The sequence below is a fragment of the Pseudorasbora parva genome, chromosome 7, assembly GCF_024679245.1.
Source record: "Pseudorasbora parva isolate DD20220531a chromosome 7, ASM2467924v1, whole genome shotgun sequence".
In the NCBI taxonomy this organism is placed as follows: Eukaryota; Metazoa; Chordata; class Actinopteri; order Cypriniformes; family Gobionidae; genus Pseudorasbora; species Pseudorasbora parva.
The window spans coordinates 33,341,814-33,360,570 of record NC_090178.1 but is presented as its reverse complement, the minus strand read 5'-3'; the positions used below and the strand labels follow the sequence as shown (position 1 = coordinate 33,360,570).

Genomic DNA, 18,757 nt, shown 5'->3' with positions numbered 1-18,757 from the left:
ATCACTTGGTTCGCATAAGGGAGGGCGATGAGTGGAAGACAGCATTTAATACACCTTCGGGGCACTGGGAATATTCCGTTCTACCGTTCGGTCTTGCGAACGCACCCGCTGTCTTCCAGACTATGGTTAATGAAGTGTTGGGAGACATGATCAACAAATTTGTCTTTGTGTATCTAGATGACATTCTCATCTTCTCCCCTTCTATGCAGATACACACCCAGCATGTTCGCCTAGTCTTACAACGGCTATTAGAGAATCAGTTATTTGTCAAGGCGGAGAAGTGCGAATTCCACAAACAGTCGGTTACGTTCTTGGGTTTTGTTATAGCCGCTGGGAAGATTTGCCCCGATTCCGCTAAGATCAGAGCGGTCGCTGATTGGCCAGTACCCGACACACGTAAGGAGTTACAGCGTTTTCTGGGATTCGCCAATTTTTATCGGCGTTTTATCAGAAATTTTGGACAAATCGCTAAACCTCTTACTGCTCTTACCTCCACTAAAGTAGGTTTCCTTTGGAATAACGAAGCTCAGAAAGCCTTTGATGAATTAAAGTCCCGTTTCATCTCTGCACCTGTTCTTTCTATTCCTGATCCGGCTTACCAGTTTATAGTTGAGGTAGATGCTTCTGATGTCGGGGTAGGCGCTGTTTTGTCCCAGCGGTCACCCATTGACGGGAAAGTGCATCCGTGCGCCTTTTTTTCTCACCGGTTAAACCCAGCAGAACGTAATTACGACATAGGTAACCGGGAGTTGCTGGCGGTTAGACTTGCTTTGGGTGAGTGGCGTCACTGGTTGGAGGGAGCCTCGGAGCCCTTCCTGGTCTGGACGGATCACAAAAACTTAGAGTACATCCGTTCGGCTAGGAGGTTAACATCCAGGCAGGCTCGCTGGGCGCTCTTCTTTGACCGTTTTAACTTCACCCTTTCGTACCGGCCGGGTTCTAAGAACGTTAAGCCAGATGCTCTCTCCCGTCTGTTCGGTGGCTCGGAACCCGATCGGCCCGAGACCGTTCTCCCGGAAGGGACGGTGGTCGGGGCGGTCACCTGGGGCATCGAGCAGCGGGTGAGGGAGGCCGGACGAGGGGTGGAGGTCCCAGAGGGGTGCCCGGTGGGTCGTCTGTGGGTTCCTGAGGCATTGCGTTCTGATGTCATCCGGTGGTGTCATGAATCTAAGTTTGTCGGCCATCCTGGTGTTCGGAGAACGTTGGCAGCCGTCCGTCAACGTTTTTGGTGGCCCGCTATGGGTCCTGACGTCAGACAGTTTGTATTAGCCTGTCAGGTTTGTGCTTGTAATAAGGCCTCTCATCAACCACCCGTTGGTCTGCTTAAACCTTTGCCCGTGCCCTCCCGCCCCTGGTCACATATAGCTCTTGATTTTGTCACTGGCTTACCGGCGTCTGATGGTAACACTGTTATACTGACGGTGGTGGATCGCTTTTCTAAAGCGGTCCATTTCATTCCCCTGCCCAAACTCCCTTCTGCCAAAGAGATGGCTCAGGTTCTGATTAACCACGTTTTTAGGTTACATGGTCTTCCTACTGACGTGGTTTCAGATAGGGGTCCTCAGTTCATCTCCCGTTTCTGGCAGGAGTTTTGTAGACAGATCGGCGCCACCGCCAGCTTGTCTTCTGGTTATCATCCGCAGACCAACGGTCAATGTGAACGGGCTAATCAGGATCTCGGTCGTACGCTCCGCTGTCTGTCGTCTCGCTATCCGAACTCCTGGTGCCAACAGCTCCCCTGGGTCGAGTACTCCCATAATTCTCTTCCCGTTTCCTCGACCAATCTGTCTCCGTTTGAAGCCGCTACCGGTTTTCAACCTCCCTTATTTCCCTCACAAGAACCCGATGCAGCGGTTCCGTCTGCTTTAGCTTTTGTCCGAAGGTGCAAACGCACTTGGAAAAGAGCTAGAACCCTATTATTACAAAGCTCCAGACGAACCAAGGCTGCGGCTGACCGTCACCGGCGACCTCCTCCTCGTTATATCTGTGGACAAAAGGTTTGGCTTTCTTCCAGGGATCTGCCTCTTCGCGAGTCATCTCGTAAGCTGGCTCCGAGATTCCTTGGGCCATTCAGTATTGTCAAGGTCGTCAGCCCAGTGGCAGTTAAGCTTAAGTTACCTCTTTCTCTTGGTCGGGTTCACCCTGTTTTTCATGTATCCAGGGTTAAACCAGTGATTTTTGCCTCCATTAATCCCCCTGTCTCTACCCCCAAACCCCCCGCCCCCCAACTAGTGGATGGTTCTCCTGCCTACTCAGTCAGGAGATTACTAGATGTTCGCCGCAGGGGTAGAGGTTTTCAGTATCTTGTGGACTGGGAGGGGTACGGTCCGGAGGAGAGGTGTTGGGTACCGGCTCGGGACATTCTGGACCCCGGTTTGATCGAGGATCTCCGTCGACGACAGGGTGAGTCCCTCCCTGGCCCGTCCAGTGCCGGCCGTGGGGAGGGGGGTACTGTCAGGATCCCAGTGTGATTGGTTGTTCTTTTTGTGTGTTTACCTTTTGTGTTCCTGTGTGCACTCTGTCTCCTCCCTTCTCGTTATCCCTGATTGTTTTCCACAGCTGTTGTGTGTTTCCCTCTATTTAAGGTCCAGGTGTGCTGTGTTCTGTGCGCGTTCGTTGTGTTTCTCCTGGGTGTTTGCTGCCATGCTGTGTGTGACTATTGTTGGTCTTTGATCGGGTTTTCTTGTTTTCCACTGTGTTTTTCCTCCAGGACTCGGTGGGAATTTGTTAATTCCTTTGGCTTCTGCTCCCTCTCCCGGTATTTTTGTGAGTACACTGTGCAACGCTTTCTTGTGGATTATTTCCTTGTGGACTAGTCGGATTCTTCTACTGTCAACGAGTCTCGTTTTTAGACTGGGGCTGACTACACCTTGAACTTGGTACTGTACTCATCTGTGAACTATTGATGTTTTTCCTCTGCTCTTCGGTGTGTCTCGTTTTTAGACAAGATCCGTTTGGGCGATTTACGGTGCTCCTCACCGTTCTGGACTGTTCATCAACATCTGAATTCCTGAGACCTGTTCTGGATTATGTATCAACATCTGAGTTCCTGAGATTTGTTCTGACTGAGCATGAACATCTGAGTTCCTGAGATTCGTTCTGACTGAGCAGGAACATCTGAGTTCCTGAGATTTGTTCTGACTGAGCATCTACATCTGAGTTCCTGAGATTTGTTCTTACTGAGCATCAACATCTGAGATCCGTTCTGGATTGAGCATCATCTGTGTTCCTGAGATCCATCTGGATTGAGCATCAACATCACAGTTCCTGAGACCCATTGTGGATTTTGACTCTTTCTCTCTCTTTCTCGCTATTTATTTTAATAAACTTTTACTTGCATAAGATTCCCTCCGTCTCTGTCCTTACAGGTTCGGACTTGTAAAAAACATTTAAATCTAATAGAACTAATAAGAACATGTAAACTTGACATTTTCTTGGATCTCCGTACCAAGTGGCCACTGCAGATTCATTTTGGCTTTGATAATGTTGCTACAGAAAGGCATAATTCTGAGTCTAAGAATGCGAACAGCTCAGAGATCATCACGGGCTGTTATCTTGTAATTACAATAATGACAACATGGCGGGAATGCAGCACTAATCAAACAACAAAAGAATAAAACACTCACTGCTTTTGAATCAACATATTTTGTATCTTTAATAATAATTATTCTATATTTTATTCATAGGAGTGAGGGCTATTCAGTTTTATTTCTTATAGCCTATTTTTCACTAAACTACAGGTTAAATAAAACTAACTCCAGAAAAATCATTTGTTTTGTTCTAATGTATTTGTCATATTGTTATATTCTTATCTTGAAATAAGATTTTGATCATATCAACCACACCTGTGCCATACAAATAATTTTGACGACTTGAAATAATTCTAAATGTTAAATATGCTCGACTTTTCCGCAACAGTAGGCTTTACAATACTTCTCAAAGTTCACCCATAACTTTCGTACACACAGCAAACGATGTAGCTTCACATGCACTTGCATTTTCCGCTCTTCTGCATTAGAAAGGAAGTGAATGCACTCTCATGACCGCTTTACAGGATCCTTTTCTTCCATAACAACCATAGCCAGACCTTAAACAAATCAATTAAACTAGTAATATGCTTTCTATATTCTCATTTTACAAACCTCCCACTGGGATTCCCAGTATTAACAACACCATTGCTTGAGGTTTCCCATTGCTAATGATATCCAATCTAAAACATTCCCCACATCATTACTGCAACAAACTCCCACATATGCATTAACTGACATCCAGAACACATTCTTTTCCCTCTATTTCTTTGCTTTTGGTGCAGCCTAAGATACAATTTGGGATTATTTAAATCTGTCAATGAAAGTTGCTGCATATGGAGCAATAACATGCGAGAACATGATCCTGTACGATGAGCCGACTCGTTTTCCCCAGCGCTTCTCTTTTCTCTGATACCTCCCCTGCGGCCAAACCATGGAGCAGCTCTGCTAGTAACAACACAAAGCTGAAGAGGAGATGAAGGGACGAGAGAAAGAGAGAGAGAGAGAGAGAGAGAGAGAGAGAGAGAGAGAGAGAGAGAGAGAGAGAGAGAGAGAGAGAGAGAGAGAGAGAGAGAGAAGCCCGGCCGTGCGGAACGAAGGACCCGCATCAGCCACATCGTGTCTCCTGCAGCTGTAGTTATTATGACAACCGCCGCAAAGAAAGACGCTATCAGCCTCTGCCTGTCTATGAATGTCCCTTAACGGAAGGAAGACTGAGGGGAATTCCTTCAACATGGGATGATTCGGTGACTGTCAGCTCATTTCAACATTAAAACGCGTGTTTGGGAGAGAAGATGCCAAACCACTGTATGCTGTGCTCATTCACTGGATGCTGCTGATGATGATGATTATCGGCTTCCCCATCTGAGGGGTGTGACCCAGTGTAATTAATGTCCGTCCGTCTGTCTGCGGCAGGCTCTATTTCTGCAGCATACCAGCACAGCGATTAATCTATTTCTTTAAACATATTGCAGTCATTTGCTCGATGCATGTGCGACTGCAGAAGAGGACTGCAGCTCTCAATGATGAATTATTTTTGAGGAACTCATGTATTGCTTCAATCAGCAGCACTGAGGATCACGGTTTAAGTTAAGCTTCCTTTGTAAGGCCATTGTTATTCAAAGCTAGTTTTGTGTGTCTATGAGAGATAGTGCTCTTAGTTATATAATATAGGCTATCATTAAGTGGGTGTCCCATAACATAATATCCAGATGCCATACATTCAGACCAAATGCAGGCGAGAGATGTGTTAAAGTCCACTCACTCCTGCCTAGTATTTTTCTTAATGTAAAATGATTGCTCAAGTTAGTTCAAACAAGCATAACAAACATTTTTCTTTTATATTATGATTTAAGTAACTATTTAAAACAATTAGTCTTAAAGTGTCCCTATTATGCTATTTTAAAGGTTCAAAATTTGGTTTGAGGTCTCCTACAATAGGTTTAAATGCATTCAAGATCAAAAAACACTGATTTTATAATATACAGCTTGGTTAATATTGGTCTCTCCAAACCCCTCTTTTCTGTCATATTCTTCTCTGATTGGTCAGGTGGCCCCCCTATTAACATATCTGAATTTCAGCTCCAGAGGTTTCCTCAGCACTGATACGAACATTTTTTGCTGTATCAATTCGAGCCTCAGTCCTTATTCTTTGAAAGTGCAGAAAACAACATGCTCAACATGCCTAAAACACAAACCCGAACTCCAACACAAACTTCAGAATTGGTTCTTTCTTTTGGGAGACGATGACTTTAATAACATCTATTGTGCCTCCAAACAATTCAGATGTATGTCATTTTAGTTTTAATTAGGGATACGATATCGGCCGATGATATTTATCGGCCATTTTTGATCAATTTACAACCATCTGCATATCGGCTATAGCTTGAAAAAGGCCGATATAACAAATCGATGGTTTAGTAATGAACTGCCTGAAGGCACTGAGATGTATAATGTCTGCTGCATAATCCAAGGTCATACTGTAATATTCCTGCTGTGCTACTGTCTGTGTTTTAATGTTTATCAAACTACAAAAGATCAACAACAACAACAACAACAAAAATCGCTCACTACTCTTGGACTAAACTTTCATAAGGATTAATTTCCGCGATGCGGACACGCAGACAGAATCCAGTCATAAAAACAGAATTTACTGCATAATGCGGAATGGCACGAAATTGGTTTTGATGAATAAATAAAACGTTGGTCAGTACATTAAATCAAATCATGATATATACTAATAGTGGATCCAGTCTTTTAAATGATTTGCTAATGCAGCAATAAAATAGGCTATAAGTTCATGTGTAATGTTTTTTTTTTTTTTTTTTTACTTTGCTGATTTTAAAACATGATCAAAACACTCTATTTTAATGACAAATTTTCAAATAAGAGGGCACGTGACAAATATCGGTATTGATACCGGCCAATAATTGTTCGTTAAAAACGGTCTCGGCCCCAAAAAATCGTATCGGTGCATCCCTAGTTCTAATCGATTTATAACTGATAGATTTATATCCTTCAATGACTTTGATTATGATTGGTTGAGCCGCATTCAAAGACATTGTAAGTTACTCTATAAACACACACCTGTGACTACATTACATCAGGATTTCTGCGCCACTGCTTCTGTGTGTTTCTTGGCAACCATTCCGCTTCTGAAGAACTACATTGCTTGGCAGGGGGACATTTTTTTAATAGCATTACAATTTTTTTTTTTTTTTAATATCTTGCCAGGTATGTGGAATAACCATTTTCTAAAAGCAGTACGCCTCATGAAGCCGTGATTTATGTTGAATTTTTAACAGCTCCACTCCAAGTCGTGTCTAACAATGTTCCAAATTCATTGTAAACCACAGCTTCACAAGTCTTATTGCTTCCCCAGTTAAGCGTATAACGTTACCCCCCACAAGCCGATTTTATAGGTCAACTAAATCAAGCAGTCATCTGTCAAGGAAAGGTCAGACTTCATGGATTGAGTTCAGGAAAATTATGGATGGATCATAAATGTGAAAAATTATTAAACTATTTATCAGGATATGCAACCAACTCTACTAAGGTCAAGGTTATGGTGTAAGTCAGGGTTAAGGGTTCGTATTTGTTTCAGCGTTGTGCAGGCAATCAGCACTGTGAATGAGATGACAAATAAAACCTTTAGAATCATTGATTTATTCAAATATACATTTAGCCTCCTTGTTAGAACATCTCTCATGCCGGCAGACCTGGGTTCGAGTTCCGCTTGGAGCAGGCGGTTTTACATTGGTGCCGTGACCCGGATGGGAGTGAGGTTTAGGAGGGTGGGTGGAACAGAGGCCAGCTAGTAGTTGCTGTGCAAGCAAACTTCACTCTTCTGAACTCAAGAGATGCTCTAGAGACTGAAACTAGAGGTTGCAGCCTTTAGCCTCCTTGTTAGAGCGTCGGACTAATGCTGGCAGACCCGGGTTTGAGTCCCGCTTGGAGCGGGTGGTTTGAAAAGGAGGGATTACAAATATAACAACAAGTTCAGATTACCTTAAGATCCCTCTTATTTTCCACCCCTTCTCCTCCAGCCACCTGGCTCTGTTCATGCATTGTTAACTTTTCATAGTCCCATCAATTATCCCATCAATTCTTAATGGATAAAGTTCTGCCCAATGTTGTTTTTTTCTAGTTGAAAATCCACATGGCATATTTGGCATAAACTAATTGGGCTGTGAAGGGCGTCTCATGTTAACTTTTCATGGCTTCATTTGGACGTGACAAAAATGATTTAATTTCTTGAAGTGCACTCACAACTGAATGCCTCTAAGGTATATGCTACCATAAAGTGAAGAAGTCAGCAATATCAAAAACACGTAAAATATATTTAATTAATAATGAATGGCTTAGAAAGCTTCCAAAAACTAATTAACCCTATACAGCCTACTTTATCATATTTGGAACAAAAAATTCTAAGGTCTCTAGATTCAATAAATCAATATGTTCCAAACTTTGCTGAAACAATCTATTACTTTACATGCCTTCTGTTTTTTTTTTTCAAGTAAAAGGCCTTTTAGTATAATTGTAAAAATGTCCACCTAAAGTTTGACATAAGATTAACTTTTATATTGTTAATAGTATTTCAAGATGAAAACTTACTGGAATAAAGCAACTAAGCATACATTTTTTAAAATATTTATTCCTTTTAAAATATGAGTGTCAAATATAATACATCAGGATTTTGAGGATAATTTATTTGTACATCTACCATTGTATTGCATTGCATTATAAGTTTTGCCCCCACAATAAAAACTACAGAGCTTTCACTAAGCATTTAAATATCATCTTACTAAGACATATTATTGGAAAACATACAGTAAAAAAATTAGCTAGCTCTTATAAAGTTCTCATCGATTTTGTCTTATTTTGTGGACATATACATATCATCAATTGCACCAAACTGCATATTTTTGCTCAGTTTGGTCCTCTGGATAAAATTGAGCAGTTTTTTCCTACCTGAGAATGAGCTCCATATCACACTATGAGCCATATGTACATTATAAAAGCAAATATTTTATAATATAAATAATTTATATATATATATATATATATATATATATATATATATATATATATATATATATATATATACACACACACACATATATATATATATTAATGAATTATTAATTAATATTATTAATTATTTATATTATAAAAGATTTGACCACTCTGACTTTTCTATCTACTGGCTGACTTCATAAGGTTGATATGAAAATCTGCTCTACCCACATACATTCAAACCCAGTTAGGAGTCATAACCTTCCCTAAAGAACAATAAAACTCTTGCAGAGAGTTTAGTCCTTGGAATAAACCACACTTTGCATGTTGAGTATGACATTACTACATGACCAGTAACTTAAGCTCCATGCCCAAGGCACACTCATTCACTTATTTACTATAGTGAACATTTTAATACAAAGCGTATTCCCAGTCTGGATTCTGAATGTGTGCGTGTGTTATTTGCTTTATTATTTGCTGAGTCAGGCAGCTGGAGACACAGCAGCAAGGGGATCATTATGAAGCTCTCGCTGCGGACTCGTGCCAAAGCCCACAGCATGCTGCTCTAGTTCAGAAACTGCTGAGCGTACATGCCAGATGCACAACAGCCCTCACTCATTCAGCCCTGCTCATCCATACATTCAAATCTCAGGTATAATGTGGTTCAAGCGTATTAGTTCTGTGCAGGCTTCTGTTGTTTAAACTGGAAATGTATAAAGGTATTTTTGTTCATGTATTGTTTCCATGTTTCATACATGTTTGACATGGATAACATGAAACAAAAAAAAATCACTATTTCTTTTTTTTTCCTTTCAAATATTATTGTGTGATTCATTGATGCATCTTCCTCTGAAATAACTTTCCCTTTCCTGTGTTAAAATGATAGTTCACCCACCAAAAATACATTTACTCACCCTCATGTTGTTCTAAACTTTTATGACTTTCTTCTGTCACACACAAAATACTTTTTAAAAATGTTTGTCCATATAATAAAAGTCACTGGGTTCCAATCATGTTTGTTCAAAGTATCTTTTTTTATTTATTAAAAGAATATTCCAGGTTTGTAATGACCTGAGGGTATGTAAAGGATGACAGAATTTGTATTTTTGACTGAACCATTAGCCAAATCACTGCTTTTTCAAACCCACATTCCAACTCTGAGCAGATTCTGAATCAATTCATCACGAATAAAACCTGGCTAAATACCTAATTTCACTCCACATTACAGAAGTAAAATTGCTTCTGTATGATGTTTCTCATTTACTTGCTCTACTTCAGAACTTTGGACACTCTATCGTAGGGATGGCTCGATACCACAATTTTGGCTTCGGTACGGTACTATCTAATACCAAAGTACCGATATTAAATCGATACCACACGGTCTGATATTAGCGCGGGTGTATTGCACGCGAATGAGTACAATTATGCAAGTTTTGAGTTTATAAAGTGGGAAATGTTTATTAGCAAATTAATCAGCAAAGCTAATCACATCAAATAAGAAATTGGAAAACTTTCTTGTGAGAAATAATTGCAGCAAAAATCTCTCAAAATTAGCAAATTGCTTCTGGTTTCAAAAGACAGCGCACCTACACTTAAGCAATCTGCGCGGTCCGATTCAACATCTTCACGTTCGTCTCGGGATGGAGAACGGAAATCATTTGAACATGCAAGTGATTTTATAGCATTTCGTAATAACTTACATAGGATAGGAGCTTGAATACCAACGACACACACACCTGTAACTTAGAGCTCGCACATTACAAATTAAGTTTCCTTAAACAGTCAAATACACAGAATTATGTAAAAATGTCCGTCTTTAGTGAGTATTCACATAAACACAGTCGGTTGTGTCTAAAGTGAATGTAAATAGTGCAATAGTACGCATGCAAATATTTTGAGATCTAAATGTCATTAGTTGAAATTAAAGCTGGAGATTTTGTGATATTCGATCTTATGTTAGGCTATGTATGTGCGTTGATCAGTGTAAAAAGAAAATAAATGTCTAAATGAGATGGTTTGAATGATCCACTGACCTGTCGATCTCTTAAGAAGTCTTAAAGGCCATCTTTCAATTTAATTTTATAACTAATTTTATACAGAATATTGTATGAAAATGTCAATTTAAAAAGACATACATAAGAATACATATGTTTTACAACACCCACGCGCAGAAATTAAGAAAAAAAGTGCCTGTTCTAAGCTACGCTCCAAAAACCCGCCTTTTCCCAGAGAACGCGTCATATGATGTAACGACAGGCAAACATAGGCGCTGCAGCCCTGGCTCTCATTGTGGGTTTATAGTCTTGAGAGATGGAAACAGAAAATAGAGATTGTCGTTATCGTAATTATAGTTATAGTAGGTTTGAGTTGTCACAATGGTGAATTCTGTTGTCGCAATGGTGAATCAATAAAAGATCCTTGTTACAATGACTGTATTTACATGAACAGCATATTCCCGTCCTAGCCGAAAGACTAACTGCTTTCATACACGTACTCCACAGTACATTGTGAGCTCATTTGCAGTAACTTATGTCCGTCGGAAATACTAAGAGGTGTAGTAGTATAACAGCCGACTAAGCTCGGAATTCCAGCTGTCCGGTTATGTTGTTCAGATATAACTTACGGCCTAAATGCAATAATAACCAACTGCAGAAGGAGAACATGCGGACACCTAGGTCTAAAAGCAGTTACTGATTAAACATCAGCTAGCAATTTCTACAAAATTTCACGATAAACTATGTTGTGTAGAAATGCACAGAATGTCTATCCCCCCTATCTGACCGTCACAGATGTAAGCTATAGCCTACATCCTACAACATTCATTTAAAATCTGGGATCTAAATTAATTATTTTAAGACACATATTGCTGGCATAGATGGTGACAATCTACATGGATGCTTGAAAAACAACAAAGTCGACAACAATATTGCTAAATATGATTTATTAAAGATACTGCAATGTGATAAACATGGAGACAACAACGTAAGCCACAATTACCTATACCCTGTGGCCACTCACCAAGCGTCGGACCCGCAATATTCCCGGAACATTGCCGGGTCGCCTTCTGTGTGAAAGCAACCACGTCCCGGGATTGATTACCGGGACGAGCGCTGTGTGAACAAAAGCCGAAACTAATGCCGCAACGTGTACGTAGCATTATCCGTGTATTTGCCGGAAACGCTGTGTGACACCTGCCCAATTCTCAACCGATTCTCCTCACACCACAACTCTATCTCTCTCCTCTGTCCATTTATCCTTCCCCTTAACTCTCCCTGACCCCTCTCTCGCCTAGGCGGCTCGTAAATATACGGCAATAGCCCATCGTAAGAGTTGACATTTATCCCAACTGCAACCTCTTCGCTGTCTGACTCCATTACAAAGAGACGATGTTTACCGGCCGTTGCGTCACTTCCGATCAAAGCGTTTTTCACAACGGAAGTAATTTTACTCACAATTTCTTTTAAAAAACTGTTTTAATGCACATTTATGATTAATTTCTTCACGCACGTCGAGTTCCTATACTATTTATCTACACGTTCATTCACAGTGATCTTCAACTTGAAAAATGGGCTTTAAAGTCAGAATAGTGACAGATGTTTCTTGGCTAACGTTAGCTTTGATGGTTCTTCATCAGTTTTATAAGCAAAGTAATTACAAATTTCACTTCTACTCCTCTCTTTATTAATTCGTTTTGGGCATCTTGAGTGAGATTCAACTGCTTTATCCATTTTGTTCGTCTATGTTGTTGTCACATTTGCCGGTTGTTTCGGGTCAGTTTGGCTAGCGCGCTGCCATCTAGTGGTGAACTTGGGAAAAGAGCAGGTGGACTGCTGGCAAGTACATTTGAATTTTTGTTGTGCATAACATAATCAGAAACAGACAAGGAAAACAAGGAAGAACTCAGGCAAACAGAAATGGGGAAAGCCAAACTAAAACATTCAGAAACTAATGTAACCGTGACAGACATACTGTCAAGTGATTTTAGGCATAATAATAAACTAGAGCCAAAGATAATGAAAAAAGACCAACAAGCAGCTTTCAAACAACAAGCTTTCAAAGTAATTCAAAGTTATTGCTCTCTGTTAAAAGGATAAATTGCATGTTTGAAATGCTGCACCATTAAATTATGAAATCAATATGTACCCAGGACAGCATTTTTTTGGTGATCACGTATCTTATAAATGCACACAAATCTAATTTATTGATACTATGATGAATAGTAAATGCTGCTTTTAAGTATTTGTGGTGAGACTGTGATAATGGGTGCAAAAAAAAAATGCATCTCATAAGCCCACACATTTCTGCAACAAATCGCTTATTGCAAAAAAATTATAAAGCTTTATTTGCAGTATAGCAGTACTAAGCTGTATGTGCTTTGTTTGTTTTGAATCATTTACTACATTGATCTCAGCAGGATCCAGGATGAGAGTGTGTCCAGTCTTTTATGGCGTCCACTGGCTTCATATCACATGGCTTCACTTTACAAATCGATATTGGGCTACAGAGCTGGGCAGAGAAAGTGGTAAACACCCAGAATCCTACACTGCAGACACTGATACTGATGATGATTGTCTCATACTATACTGTCTGCTTTACTCTACCCAGAAATAGTGTATGAAGAGCCACTCTTTTGACTCTGTTCAGATTTTACTTACATTATTACTAAAGTACCTGTGTAAACATTCATGTAGGTATCTTAAAATTGTACTCAATGCCTCTGTATGAAGATCCAATCCTGTACAAAAACTAACATTCATAGTTTCCAAAAAAGAATAATAATAAACACATTAGTTTTTACCACTCAAGGATGTTTACTATTTATTGTAATCCTGTCACTTTGGTTGGTCTTGATTCTTAGTTTGGTGACGTGACAGGATCAAAAAGCGCTCCCTTTATAATCACTAAAAGCTGTCACTCATTTAATGATCGCGATCTCACAAAGTTCCGTTATATTAATCAGTGAAGCTGACGACTTAATTAATCTCTTATTTACATAATGTCTATATTTAGTTAGAGAGGATTTGCGCATATGCAGAACTCAGCTGGACAAAAACTCGAGCGGTGAGTGGTTTCTAACTTCAAGATTGGCCATTGCGTTCAAGAAATCAACAAACATCTCTGTGATTGGCTACATTACTCACCGAAGCGAAAACACGTTGGAAAGACTCCCCGACCCCCCCCCCCCCCCCCCTCTGCCACCGACTGACAGTGAAGTCCCGTATAACCTCTTTAAAACACAGCTATTGACCAATCAGAATCAATTAAACGTTTTATAAAGAAAAATAAAACACTTCACTGTATGAATTACAATACATTGATCTTTTTTTAAAAAGCTGCAATAGTTTTTCAGTCAAAACCAAGTGAATTTCTCTTTGTTATCAATTTCTCTTTCAACAGCAGGTATATAATAATAATAATAATAATAATAATAATTCATTACATTTATATAGCACTTTTCTAGACACCCAAAGCGCTTTACATATAGAAGGGGGGAATCTCCTCAACCACCACCAATGTGCAGCATCCACCTGGATGATGCGACGGCAGCCATTTTGCGCCAGAACGCTCACCGCACACCAGCTGATTGGTGGAGAGGAGACAGAGTGATTAAGCCAATCAGGATATGGGGATTGTTAGGAGGCCATGATGGACAGAGGCCAATGGGCAAATTTGGCCAGGATGCCGGGGTTACACCCCTACTCTTTATCGAAAGGACATCCTGGGATTTTTAACGACCACAGAGAGTCCGGACCTCGGTTTAACGTCTCATCTGAAGGACGGTGCTCTTTGACAGTATAGTGTCCCCATCACTATACTGGGGTGTTAGGACCCACACAGACCACAGGGTGAGCACCCCCTGCTGGCCTCACTAACACCTCTACCAGCAGCTACCTGGTTTTCCCATTTGGTCTCCCATCCAGGTACTGACCAGGCTCAGCCCTGCTTAGCTTCAGTGGGAAACCAGTCTTGGGCTGCAGGGCGATATGGCTGCTGGCTATATAAGCTGCTGTCATTTAAAAGGGTACTTCAGTGCTGGGAAGATTAATCTGTATTTAAACTGGGTCATTAATGTAGTAGGAATGTGAAATTATTTTTGAATTCGGTGCTTTCTTAGACTAAGAAAAGACGAAAGACTACAATTCCCAGAATGCTTCGCTGCCCTGTGAGGCCACTCCGAAAGCCACCGCTACTGAATCACTTTTACTTTCCCACCACCGCGTTCATCTTCATAAAATCAGTTCAGTTAGAGAACAGATACTACAATAAAAAACTAAACGTGTGTGTTCAATATATTGTGATTTAGCCGCTGAGGAAGTGTCAGCACAAACGCAGCAGGAGTCAGATTACACGCATCCTGATGAGCTGAATGAGCTCTCGTTGATGAGAGCTGAGGTAAACGCGCCCATGCTCACGGCAGTAGTTCTCAGCGCGTGTTCAGTCTGCCGCATTTTCAGTCTGGCTGATAGAAAGCCATATGCTAATCGCTGAAGTAACCCTTTAAGACCCATGGATCCAATATATTGATGCACATCTGTTTTTCTCCTAACTATTTAAGTTTATTTGAATTCTCACTAAGGCAGTGGTTTTCAATTCTGCAGGTCCTGGGGACCCACCAGACAAAACACATTTTGTGTTTCTCTTAGTTCGGTTGATGAAGCTCTTTACTAATGAGCTGATGATCTGAATCAGGTGTGTTAAATAAGGGAGACATACAAAATGTGGAGAGTGGTGGGTCCCCAGGACCAGGATTGAAAACCACTGCTAAGGCATTGTGGCATGACTGTGTGTGTGTAATATTTGTATGATGATCACAGACTTTTTTTAGTGAAGTTGAATGGAGAAGCCTCTATTTGCTTGTGCATATAGAAGGACTTTTATGTAAAAGTACAGAACCACTTACTTAAAAAAATTAGGTTCACAGTATGCCATGAATAATTTGACTGAATTGATTCCGGCTCTTGATTATGTACCTCAAAACAGAATGTGTACCGTTCCCGCACAGCGTGTTGACCTCCATTTTAGTGCTGCGCTGTGTTACAAACACTATTTATCAAACCCTCCCTCCTCTCTTTTCCATCCCCCCCCCCCCCCCCCCCCCCGTGCCTCTCTCTCGCTCTCTTTCCTTCTCTCGTGTGGATGTGAGGCAGGTGGCCCAGCAAGAGAAGTTTGACACAGTTTCTGCATCTGAGGTTTAATGTACTGTAGTGCTGATGTTGAACGTTTGCGTGACTGTTCTGGGACAAAGTCAGTTTGTTCTGCACCACTTCCCATGATACAATGCATCTAAAACTTAAACGGTGTCAAAAAGCATCTAATGCAGTGTTTCCCAACCACAGCTCCATCAATAAGGTACTCCTTTATCAACACTTAATAAGAAATATGTTGCAGTTGTCCTCTTATATGGATATCATTAATTATTATCCTTAATAACCAATAATATTATTACACACTATTCTAAAATATTATAAAGTAAATGTTATACAATAATATTCATACTCAATTTATTAATAAACAACATAGTTATGAGATATCTTCTTGCCTGTACCCACATTAAAAGGAACCGGGAAAGTAATTATTACAATAAAATATATAATAAATAATAATACATTTTTAAAAAGTTATAATTAATATATATTTATTTATATATATTTTATGTTTTGTCTAATCTTCTCGAATGTTAGCTTTGGACAAATTAGGAAGAATTTAGCTGTCTATATTGCTTACTGTCTTTTATCAATAAATCTGACCAGGTAAAAGTATTAGTAAAAGCCATACATAAGCATATATTAGATAAATAAGCATAAGCATATATTAGATAATGTTTCTAGAACAGCAAGAATAGTTGCTGTTGAAATATTGTCTATCAGACCAATAGAATCTGATGCCACAAACCTTTTAAGGAAAGGCACCAAATCAATGATGTGATCTGGTTTAAAAGCATATAAATATTGCAGTCTGTATGAAATACTAAGTGAAAAATAAATGATTCTATTAATGTCAAGCCTCCATTTACCAACCATTCTCCTCAGGAATGCCCTAATGCATTTTTAAAGTAATTCTAAATCAGATACTTGATTTTAAAGTGTATTTAAAGTGGTAATTCACCCAAAAATGATTATTTTGACATAATTTACTCACATTCATGTTATTCAAAACCTTTTTGACTTGCTTTCTTCTGCAGAACATAAAATAATATATTTTTAAGCCAGTTTTGGTTACACTTGAGTGAACAACTTCTATATAGACTATTTAAGATATTTCTCAAAATACCTTTTTTTATGTTATGGAACGACAAAAGGGTTAATAAATGATGACAGCATTTTAATTTCATTGTAAACGACCCCACCGATCCAGCTACTTCCGATTTTCTCAAGTGTGTAGATTCAGGATGGTCCCAACCTGATTTCCTCTTCTCCCTCACACATTTCTCTCAGTTCTCCTGCATGTATCACCCCTCCCTCCATCCCGCTCTCCATCTCCCTCTCACTGCAATGAAATTCAGCATGTTTCCTGTCTCTCCATCTCACTTTCCTTCTGATTTCAATGTGCAACACGATACCATGAGAGCATCTCCAACAATAGAAATGTTCACTCTCTGTATTGTAATCGCCGTAAACAAGCCCTATCACTGCGTTTCATCGCTCCATCATCTCTGCCTCCCACTCATAGAGACCTTGCAGTAGCATAAATCATGAGACGTGGGTTGGAATCCTCTCTCTTCCTCACACACACACACACACAAGCCCGACCACGCCAGCGAACGCACAATGTGACAGCTCGGATGTTCAACGTTTCCCTCCACCAGCCAAATTCGTTTCACACATCTCAAACGTGCAGCGAAAATCGCCAGCCACACACCAGCAACCCCCTTCCCGGCACGATAATTACCCCTCACACTTAATACACACGTTCACGTGCACCCTGACAGAAAGTAGAAGAAAAGAAGAGGGTCTTACTGAGGGTTCGGGAGCCGATACATCCCATGGTTTATTCACAAAGGCCCTGGATACAAGTAAGGAAGCGCAAGCCTTTCACCATACATTCTCTCCTCCTCTCTCTCCTTTCTCTTTTCTGGCTGCTGATTCTCTCCACTCATGCTGCTCCCTCCCTCTCTCTCTCTCTCTCTCTCTCTCTCTCTCTCTCTCTCTCTCTCTCTCTCTCTCTCTCAAGGTGTCGGAAATTAACATTATAACACAGTTGTTATCATACTCATTTTAAGCAATGAATTAGGTTTGGGGAAAGATTATTTAATATATAAAATATAATTATTTAGATGTATTTTGTCCACTTAGAAAAGGCTAGTGTTTTACAATTAATCCTACAAAGCATCATTGAAGAGACAAAGATCACTGTGTGTGTAATATCAGGACACAAGTGTGTATAATAACATGAGTATGACATAGGCTAGGAGGTATTACAATAAGAGTGTGAAATATGAGGACATTGCCAAAATCTCTACACTTTTTAAAATGCTTAGCAAATCATACAGGATGATTTTTTTAAGAAAGTAAAAATGCAGAATGTTTCCTGTGATGGGTAGGTTTAGGGGCAGTCCCCACATTTCACAAAAACAAACGTGTGTGTGTCGCACAGGTTGCACTGTTATTGCCTGCGTGGCTGGGATTCTCTCGGCCCGTACCACTAGAGCTCTCACAATGCAGTACAGATGTCTCTCTCTCTTTCTCTTTCTCTGCCCTGACCACTGAACCAAACTCACACAAACATTCATTACCGCAATACTGGAAAATCATGAGATCTCGCCACGGGATATTCCTGTTAGGCTCTCAAAACTCGAAAGCTCCTGTCAATGTGTTCACCCTGGTCCCTCCCTCTGTCTTGGTGGTAAAAACACACACAGGAGGAGTGGCTTTGTTATCTGGAGATCATTTCTGCCCACTCTATCTGTTTCTCTCTGCTTTTTCCTGCCCTTCTTTCCATCCTGACCATTCGTTTAATTACCATGAGGTGATGTCTTTATCTTTGCTTTTCTCTCTTTCGCATGTATAATACATGCACTGGGCTGTTTCTCTATGTATTTGTCATAAGCTCAGTGATGCAGACTGAGTATAAAAGAGGGAGGGTCAATCCGTTTCTCCTTGAGTTCAGCCAGGGAGAGATGGAGGGATTGAGGTTTTCAAACAGAACTGTTTAACGATGAGATGATTAAGTATTTAAAGTGAAACAATAAGATTGAAAGTGGAAGAGAGTAAAAG

The 18,757-nt window shown here is 40.2% G+C and overlaps 1 protein-coding gene and 1 pseudogene across 9 annotated transcripts in view; both read right to left on the bottom strand.

Annotated features, from left to right (window-relative positions):
* Nucleotides 1-17,639, bottom strand: part of fam131bb (family with sequence similarity 131 member Bb) — a 75,231-nt gene extending 57,592 nt beyond the window's left edge. For 8 of the 9 annotated variants that reach the window (XM_067449118.1, XM_067449120.1, XM_067449121.1 and 5 more), the window contains exon 1: nt 17,501-17,639. In XM_067449118.1, the coding sequence (XP_067305219.1) occupies nt 17,501-17,528 (28 nt within the window). In that variant the 5' untranslated portion in view covers nt 17,529-17,639. The remainder of the gene's footprint in view (nt 1-17,500) is intronic. The other variant, XM_067449126.1, reaches the window with a different exon arrangement.
* LOC137083991 (5S ribosomal RNA) lies at nt 14,423-14,539 on the bottom strand (annotated as a pseudogene).
* Nucleotides 17,640-18,757: the final 1,118 nt, after the last annotated feature.